Source organism: Myotis myotis, unplaced genomic scaffold (assembly GCF_014108235.1).
Source record: "Myotis myotis isolate mMyoMyo1 unplaced genomic scaffold, mMyoMyo1.p scaffold_m19_p_20, whole genome shotgun sequence".
Lineage (NCBI taxonomy): Eukaryota > Metazoa > Chordata > Mammalia > Chiroptera > Vespertilionidae > Myotis > Myotis myotis.
The window spans coordinates 19,537,457-19,546,757 of NW_023416325.1; the positions used below are offsets into that span (position 1 = coordinate 19,537,457).

General features: G+C 61.8%; 1 protein-coding gene and 1 long non-coding RNA gene across 5 annotated transcripts in view; both read right to left on the reverse strand.

The window, feature by feature from the left end:
- Window positions 1–1,345, reverse strand: part of TESC (tescalcin) — a 46,716-nt gene extending 45,371 nt beyond the window's left edge. For all 3 annotated transcript variants that reach the window (XR_004974761.1, XM_036353300.1, XM_036353299.1), the window contains exon 1: window positions 1,123–1,345. Coding sequence is in view for 2 of the 3 variants with exons in the window: in XM_036353300.1 (XP_036209193.1) it covers window positions 1,123–1,330 (208 nt within the window). In the remaining variant the exon portion in view is untranslated. The remainder of the gene's footprint in view (window positions 1–1,122) is intronic.
- A 2,456-nt stretch (window positions 1,346–3,801) lies between these two features.
- Window positions 3,802–8,441, reverse strand: LOC118678107. Of its 2 annotated transcripts, none has more exons than XR_004974748.1 (4): window positions 8,218–8,441; window positions 4,963–5,068; window positions 4,753–4,880; window positions 3,802–3,911 (listed from the first exon to the last, which is right to left on the reverse strand). It is a non-coding gene; the product is annotated as an uncharacterized LOC118678107 (long non-coding RNA). The 2 variants fall into 2 exon arrangements; XR_004974749.1 differs by lacking the exon at window positions 8,218–8,441 and adding an exon at window positions 7,224–7,311.
- Between the last annotated feature and the right edge of the window lie 860 nt (window positions 8,442–9,301).

The window sequence follows — 9,301 nt, forward strand, 5'->3', positions numbered from 1 at the left end:
CGGCCTCCCTGGGCTCCGGACCACAAGCCTCTTCACAGCCGGTGGCGGACCCCGGCCCCGCGAGCCCGCGGTCAAGTCTGCAGCCCGGCTGGGCTGGGCTGGGGCGGGCAGGCGCTTCCGCCCCGCAGGTCCCTGCGGTCACCTCGGCCGCCGGCTCCCCGTGCGCCCCGCCTCTGCGGGTCCCGGAGTCCCCGCGACTCGAGGAAGGTCGCCGGGCTCCGCCAAGTGCTCTGTGGACGCGGCCTCGCTGACACCTGCCAGCTGCCCCGGGGCGTGCGCCCACCTGAACCCACTTCCCAGCGGGGAGAACGAGGCCAGGGCCCGGGTCCCACCCAGCTGCGGCCGATTTCAAAACTTTCCGCCCCTGCGCAACGCGGCCAGAGGACTTTCTGGTACCTGCGCGCCAGCTGGGCGTAGCCGGGCGCTCGCTCTCCCGGCCCGGGCGCCTGCCCCGCGCGGGGGATCCCCGCCCTGCACCAACCCCCGCCCCCCAGCCCGCAACCCCCAGGCCCGGGGTGACCCGCCAACTTGCGGCCAGGATGCGCGCCGCGCACTTCTCAGCATCCCCGCCGGGCTCCCCGCCGCAGCCGGCGCGTGGCGGCCGGAACCCCTCGGAAGGCAGCGGAGGCTGAGCGCAGAGAGGTCCGGCCACCAGCCCAAGGTCACACAGCAGCGGCGCGGGGCCGGCCGGCGGCGGCGGGCTGGGGTTCCCCACGCGAACCCGCCGGCGGCCCCCGCCCGTGTCCCCGCGCCCACGCCCCGCGCGACACTCACAGCCGGTCTTGCCCACGAGCTCCCGGATCTCCTCGGACGCGGACTGGGCAGCGCCCATGGTGCCCACGGCGGGGGCTCCGGGGCGCGCGTCCCTCACAGGCCCTGGGCGGCGTCGGTGGCGCAGCGGCCGGTCCGGCCTCGGGTTCCAGGCGAGTCGGGACGCCGGGGCCGGTCTGAGCCGCGGGTTCCGCGTGGGGCGCGAGCGCGGCCTCTTATAGCGGCGAAGGGCGGTGCGCCGCGGTCCTAGCGCGCGCCGGCTACGCGCACAGCGGGGAGCGGGGAGTGGGGAGTGGGGAGCGCCCCGCCCCGGGGCCGGGAGGGCGGGGAGGGACAGCGGAGCCCACCTACCAGGTCCTTCTGTCCCCGCAGCCGCCGCCCTGCAGGTCGAGCCTCGCCCCTTCCTCGCGGCTGCGGTCTCTGGCCAGACGCAGGTGTGAGCCGGGGCCGTCAGACCCCCGGAGGCTCCGTGCTCACTCCCACCGGGTGCCGCCACACAGCCTCCCGGTGTCGGAGCGGAAACTCGCCTGGATCGGCGAGGGAGGCCGGCAGCGTCCATTCGCTCAGTGGCGAGCAGCTACAGGTCCAGCAGCAGCAGCCACCTTGAATGCACCAGGTGCCGAGCTTGGCTTGTTCCAGGAAAGCCCCTCCCCGCTCCCAGCACCTAATGAAGTGGACACGCCCGCGGGCTAGCCCGCCCACCACAGCCACACCGCACCGCAGCTTGGCGTTGGGGGTGCCCCAAACTTTAGGAGCGGGAGATCTGCCCCCACCCCTCCCCGCCGCCCCCATTCTGACTCCTGCGGGGCCGCATTTCAGACAAACTGCCAGAGATGCCACGCTGTGGTTCCCAGGTCAGCAGGGGTTCTGTGTTAAGATGCTCAGAGGGGTGGGGTTCTGTGGTCAGTCTGGGCCATGCGGGCTCGTCCTGCCACCTGTCTCACCAGGGATCCTTCTCCTGAAAACGGGGATAATCTAGGTAGAGAGGCCCGTCAGAGGGGCCGCATGAGACGCAGCTCCACGAGGTCTCAGTGGAGTCCTGTCCACTTTGTAATCGAGACACTGTTTCTCAGAGAGGTGACACAGGAGAGCTGCCAATCAAAGTCCAGACTTCCAGGTTCTCAAACTCAGGGCTCCGGGGCGCTGGGTGATGGACAAGGCCATCACTGGTGGGCATGTGTGCAGTCCTGGGTGCCAGGCTGTGCGGTGGTGCTGGGGGGGGCAGGGTCCCCCAGTGCTCACAGGGATTTGGGTGGTGCTGAGGAGGGGGTGCCCTCGCTGCAGGCCACAGGCCCAAGCCAGGGGTCACAGTCCTTTCCAGGGACAGGTGCCTTTCAGAGCCACCAGGAGCTCCTGAAACCTGCCCAAGCAGCTGCCCGTTACTCTGTGGACCCCAGAGAGGGGCAGCTCCTGGAATGTGCATTTTCATTTTTTGTTTTTTAATGTATTTTTATTGATTTCAGAGAAGAAGGGAGAAGGGGGAGAGAGAGATAGAAACATCAATGATGAGAGAGACTCATTGACTGGCTGCCTCCTGCACACGCCCCCGCTGGGGATGGAGCCCGCAACCCAGGCGTGTGCCCTTGACCGGAATCAATCCGGGACCCTTTGGTCCGCAGGCCGATGTTCTATCCACTGAGCCAAACCAGCTTGGGCTGGAACGTGCATTTTTAAAACACCCGCAGGTGGTGCTGAGACCTAGCCGGGCTGGGACATGTTGGCTGTCAGACGCCAGCTGGTCTCAGTGGCCTAGGAAGCTGGCCTGGAGACTGCATGTTGGGTCAGAAGGAATCTAGAAGCCTAGACAGGCGTTGGGTTAGAAAGGGGGATCCCAGGCCCCTTGGGAATGACCCACAACTGCTGGGAACGATTTTATTCTGACTTAAAACATCAGTTCCTGGAATGTTATGGTATTAAATTATTCAAGGGGTCAGTGATGAGCTTTCTGCTGGGGCATAGAAAACGCGTCCTCAGACTGCACCTCCTCCCCTTGGCAGGCTGCTCCCGGAGCTTGCACGTGGCTGGGCCCTGCGATGGTGCTGGGGACAGGATGGCTTCGCTCTGCCCTTCAGCTGATCGGAGAGCCCCCACACACCCGTCTATGCCGTCAGCTTTGCCTCAAGGCCCAGTGGCCACTGTCAGCTCCCAGAAAGCACTTGCCCTGGTTCCTCTGCCCGGAACTCCCTTCCCCTCCCTCTTCCTATGGCCGGGGCTTCCTCTTCAGATCTCAGGGTAATCACTTCCTCCCAGAGGCCTCCCAGGGTGCCCACCCACTCTCCGGGTCTGCTGCCACACAAGCCACCTTAGCCAAGGGAAGGCTGGGTGTGAGGACCGAGGGGGACTGACTCCTGATGGCGGGGCCTCCTTGTGGCAGCGGGAAGGGAAGGTGCCAGCGCCAAGGCACAGCTGTGGGCCCCTTCCTGCCTCCCCTCATTGGCTCCCTGCACATTCGTGGGGGGCCTGATGTGTGTGCTCAGGCACGGCCTGGGTCCAGGCGCCACTTCTAAGGAACTCCCCGAGGAGTGGGGACACTGACACCCTGCAGGTGACCGCCCCGCGGGGTAAACAGGCCCCTGGAGACCTGTTAGCCCTGCAGCTGAGCTTTGGGGAGTCCATGACTGTCCCCAACTGTGGCAAACACTGGGGCCCTGCGGAGACACCCAGCCCTCCCTGGGCTTTGCCCCTTCTCTGGCACAGATGCACACACGCAGCGGGCGTGGCACACCAAGCCCTTGGCGCCGTGCCAGGCTGTCACGGCTCTAATTCAGTCTCACCCGTGGTTCTGCTGGCGTCACGGAGGAAGGAGGTCTGAGCGTCCCTGGGCTCTGGCTGGGCTGATTGGATCTGCTGTCTGCCGCCCCGCGTGGGGGGCACCCCGTGTGGCGATCTTTATCCTGCGCCACAGCGTGACCTTCTGAGAGCTGGGACATACTTTGGTCACCAGGCAACTAACCTCGTCTCTTGGTCCGGAGGAGCTGATTAAAAACCGCGGCCGTGATGATGAGAACGGCTGGAACCCGTGGGGCCACAATGGGCAGCTGAGCCAGACGGCGAGAACAGTCTGCGTTCGCGCTCTCGCCTTCCTGTCAGGGAAGGCCACTGAACCACACTCCCGCCAGTGGCTTCACCTGTTTCCCCATCTGCAAAACGGCAGTAATCATGGTGGTTGTCAAGGTTAAATGTAAATTCCTGTACTAGTATGTAAAGTGCTAAAACAGTGCCTGACCGGCTAAGAGCTCCCCATGGTGTGCTGGCAAACAGGCCCTGAAGACGGGGGAGAAGGCCGGCTTGCAGCATTTACTGACTGATTTCCTGGTATAAACATGCTCACTGTGGGCAGTTTCACGCAACCAGTCATGTAACAATCTGGGCTTGCGATGCTCCTGCATGTGTAACACTTTGCTCTTACAAGCTTCTGAGACAACTGCGGGAGACTGTTGTCCTCATTCACTCATTCATTCATTCATTCATTCATTCACACACTCACTCACGGCTCAGTGCCGGGAATTCAGACTGCAGTGAGCCGTCAGTCCCTGACCTCAGGGACCCCAGAGGCTGGAAGGAAAGAGACATGAACACACCATCACTAAGGGGCACAGCAATGGGTCCCAGCTGCTGTGGGAGCCTGGAGGAGGACCCAGCACACACCCATGTTATGGATGGGAAGACCAAGGTGTTTCCGAATGGGCCGTAAACCAGAATCCGAGTGCAGAAGTGAAGCTGGGTAAATGGCGGTTCCTAGCATCCTCCCGGCTCTCTCCCCGGTCCCTCTAATCACCGGGCTTGGGGGTGTTTCTAGGGCTGGGCAGCAAGACACCTTTAATCTTGAGGCCACTGATCCAGGGGATTTACGGGGCGCTAAGTGCTATCTTGCCCAGCCTCTGACTTAGAGAGGCCCGCACCCAAACCACTTCACACAGTGAGGATGAGTGATGCTCTCGTGAAATACACCCAGGGAGGGGGACGCCACAGGTGCCTCACCTCTGTCTCAACTCCAACACGGACAGCTTTTCTCTTAGCTCCTTCAGGCTCTGATGCTGGTCTCATATGTCCTGGTCTCTTGGTTTTAATGTGAATGCGACCAGAAAAGCAGCACCCCCAATTCGCATCTTGAATTAAAGTTATATTTTTAAGAATGCTTTCTCACCCAAGGCACCTGGGGGGCAGCGTTGGCAGGAGACAGATTCTGACCTGAGTTGGATCGGCTCTGCCATTCCTGGTTGAGTCCTTGGGTCGGTCAGTTTGCCCCTCTGAGCCTTGGCATCCTCATCTGTATAATGGGTCCACAATCCCATCCCTGTAAAGAGGATTCAGCGAGGGTTCCGTGGCTGGCAGAGCACAGCCTCCACACTGTCCATCCCCTCCTCGGAGGAAAAGATCCAGGACTTCCCAGCCAGGCTCTCTCCTCTCTCTGCGAGCCCTCTCTTCCCACGATACCGGGCAGGACAGAACCACCCTCGACCTGTCCAGCCCCCGCTGCTTAGGAAATTACTTTGTCTTAGGAGAGTGATTTCTGCCATGAGGTTTTAGAATTGCCCCCCTCCCACTGCAGCCCAGCATCTCGTCTCAGCCCAACTGCAGAGGGAGAGACAGATCCCCAGGGAGCCGGGGGGCAGGGGGGAGGGCTGGCTGCCTAAAATAGGAGACCAGGCTCCCTGGGGAGTGCGGCCTGCGCGTGTTTTCCTATTATTTCTTTAATTATAAACAGGGAATTATTACGGGAACTTGCAGGGGGCAGATAGAAGGGTGTCTCTGAATGGACTTCAAACTGCATCATTGTCCGGGCAGCAGACTCGCCAGAGCAGCAGGAGGAGGTGGCAGGAGCCCCAGAGCTATTTTGACTTCGCCATCGCTTTACATGGAGTGGCCGAGGCAGGCTCTGCAGAGGGCGGGGCAGTGGAAGGGGCCGTGGAAGGGGCTGGTCGTAAGCAGTGTTCACAGGGTTTGCTGGAGCCTCTTTTCAGACCCAAATGCAACCGCCCTGGGCGGGGCGCCAGGCGGGGACACTTGATTTACTCAGCAGCTGTGATGTGGGGAGAGGCGTCCCGCACCATGAAGCAGCAGGACTACGTTTCGTCACATGGAAGACAGAGTCAAGGTTGCAAAGCAGCTGACTGTGAGGTGGGGCGGTCACTTGGGTCATCCGGAGGGCCCAGGGTCAGCCCAAGGGTCCTTCGTCGTGCAAGAGGAAGGCAGGACGGTCAGAGTCAAGAGTGATGTGAGGGGACATGGGAGGGGCCAACCAGCCACTGCTGGCTTTGGGGGAGGAAGGGGCCTGAGTGGAGGAACGCGGGCAGCTTCTGGGAGCTGGAGAACGCCAGGGGGTGGATTCTCCCGGGAGCCTCCAGAAGGACGCGGCCTGTGACTCCCTGACATTAGCCCAGGGAGACCCGCTTCAGGCGTCTCACCCCAAACTGTGACATCATATATTTGCTTTAAGCCACCAAGTTGTGGTCATTTGTCCAGCAGCCCTCGGGACTGATAGGGGCTGGGTTTGTACTTGTCAAACCCCAGTGCCAAGGAAAAGTTGCTGACAGACTGTCTCCCTAGAGGGAGGGCTGGCTCTTTAAGATCTGTGTGTGTGCAAACCTCCTGGAGTTCTGACTCAATTCCGATTCCTGGGCCTGGGCAGGTTCGGACTCAGGAGGCCCAGGACTGTCTCTCCAGCTGTTTCGAATGTAGGTGGTCCTTTTGGGGGGGATGCATATTGAGATATAATTCACATATCATACAGCGCCCCCGTTTAGCGTGTACGACTCAGTGGTTCTCAATATCCTCACGGAGTTTGCGACCATCACTACAGTCAATTTTAGAACATTTTCATCATCACAGAAAAGAAACCCGACTCCCTTTACCCGACACCCCTCAGCCCCCCCACCCCCCCTTCTATCCGGCCCCGAAAACCACTCGTCTGCTTTCTGTCTCTGGAATCTGCCTTTTCTGGACATTTCACATAAATGGAATCACACAGCACGTGGCCTTTTGGGGCTGGCTTCTTCCCTTTCATGTGATGCCTCCAAGGTTCATCCGTGTGGGAGCGGGAGCAGTGCTTCCTCACTGTTTACGCCTGAGTAATAGTCCACTGTCTGGAGGGACCACGCTGTGTCCATCCAGGCACCTGGCTGGGCCGTGGGCTGTTTCTGCCCTCGGCTGTTGTGAGTAGCGCTGCTAACGCACTGGTGGCCGGAGCCCCGGTGAAGGCCATGCCGAGGCGGAGGGCACGGGGCCCGGCGCCATCCTCCCTTCTCTACACCTTCCCTCCAAAGCAGGGGTTGGGGCGGTGAGCGAGGGAGCCCCCAGAGGGGAGGGTGTCTGTGCAACCACACGCTGCCCTGACAGCGTCTCACTGAGCCGTCACAGCCACACGGCAGCTGATGGGCAAATTAGGGCTCCCATTTCGCAGATGTGGAAGCTGAGGCTCACAGGGGCTCAAGTCACATGATCAAGCTCACCGTTAAGAGGCAAAAGAGCCCCAAGCCCCGAACCAGCGATGCCTCCTGTAAGCGTCTGTCTCCACCAAAGGTTACATGGCTGGCAGAGAGAGAGAGAGAGAGAGAGAGAGAGAGAGAGAGAGAGAGAGAGAGAGAGGGAGAGAGAGAGAGAGAGAGAGAGCGCGCAAATGGAAAATCCACTTCTTCCATCTGCTGAGCTCGTTTGCCACCACTCTGCCCTGCTGCCGGGTAGTGACCTGTGTGTGAGCACTGGCTGTGTTAACGCCCCCGCCCCCCGCCCACAAGTCCCAGAGCACTGTGGGTGCGCTCTTCACACCCCATTGTAAGAACAAGGAGCTGAGCGCCCAGGAATGTGCACTTGTGACAGGGATCCAAATCGTTTCTGATGCAGGTCGCCCGAGGACCCCACACGAAGAAACGGCGCCACCCCAAAAGTCTGGGGCAGAGGAAGGGGGCTGGGTGTGCTCACATGACACCCCTTCAGCAAGTCCCCCAAACCCTCTGGTGAAAGGTGTGGCGGGCTGGCGTCCAGGACTGTGCGGGGTGTTAGAGGCCCTTTGGACGGAGTCGCTGGCTTCTCATAGCCCCGGCACCTGTGGTGACGGAGTCCACACCTGGGAGACCCCTCCCAAAGGGCCACCTCTGTGGCCACAAACGAGCGCGGACCCTGAGGAAGGCCAGGTTCTGGCTCATTCTCTGCTGTCATTCACTGTCCCTGGCTGCCTGGCCTGCGGGAGGCCGCCTCCAGTGTGCAGCAGGTGACCTCAGGGACCACCGGGCAGCTGTCAGCAGGGCAGTGCCACTGGCCTGGCTCAGCTCAGCACCCCAGCCAGAGGGTGAGGATGGGGGCGGGCACAGCCATGGCCCCCTCTCCCTTCTCCCTTCACGCCTGGGACGCCTGTGGTAGGGCGAGACCCGGCCAAGTGCCTGCGAGGCAGGATGATAAATATATGTTGGGGTTCAGAGCTGGCGCAGTCAATAATTTGGGGCTTACCTGGGAGAGGAGGCAGCAGGCACCCACCGTTTGGGCCAGCTCGGGCAGACTGCGGCGGGTGGGCGGGGCAGGCCTGGGGGCGGTGGGTAAGAGGCAGAGGTGGGGAGCCCAGTGCTGACTCCGCAGAGCCCAGGCCCGGGCCTGCTGACGGTGCACTTCCCAGCCGGCCACTCGGCGGCCTGAGCGCTCTCCTGGGGCGGCTGAGACAGGGTGGGCCGGCCAGCTCTGCCCTTCATGAAGGAAGAAGCAGGTGTGCAGGCAAAGGCAGGAGGCCGAGGGCAGAGGAAGCCCCTGCCAGCGACTCCAGGGCGGTTGGGGGATGCTTTGGGGGCTTCGGGGTGAGGGCATGTAGCGGCAGGTGAAAATCCAGGGCAGAGGTCACTGACCCAGTGGGGGGCCTGCTGGGGGAGAAGGCCTCCCCCTCCCCGCATTGCATTGGGTGGGAGCCAAGGGGGGACTCAAGGCACAATGAAGAACCCCTCAGAACTGGCTGGCTCAACCCTCATTTTCACCCAGGAAGCAGTTCAGAGGGTCAAGGGCATGCAGCAAGGACAACCCAGCGGGGCTGAGGCAACCAGGTCCTGAGCCTCTGAGCAGGTGGGAACTGGGGGAGGGGCGGGACTCGCCAAGGCTGACCCCCAGCCATTGATGTCGGGGTCTTTTGCGTTCTCGTATAAAAATGCAGGCTCCTGGGGCCCACAGAGGTAGACTCGCTGGGGTGCTTTTTATGTCTCCGACTTGAGAACCTCTGCTGCAGAGGTTGGGGGTGAAGTTGGAGGTCTGGGTTCAGACCCTGTCTCTGGCTTTAGGCTATGACCTTCCCCCTAGAATCCTGGGTCTCCATCTGTGAAATGGGTCCATGAGGCTTCACATGAAGTGCCTACTTACACGGAGCTGGCCCACGGAGGGGGCTCTGTCACCAGCGACCCAGACACTGGTCACGGACCAGCTCAGGGACAGTCGCATGTTCTGGCCACGTCTTGGTGGGTGGAGGGCAGGTCCGGGCAGCAGCTGATGTGCCGGGGGGGACGGTCTGCAGGGGAGGCTGTGCTCAGCTTGTCACGAGGACTCTTTGGTGCCTGTC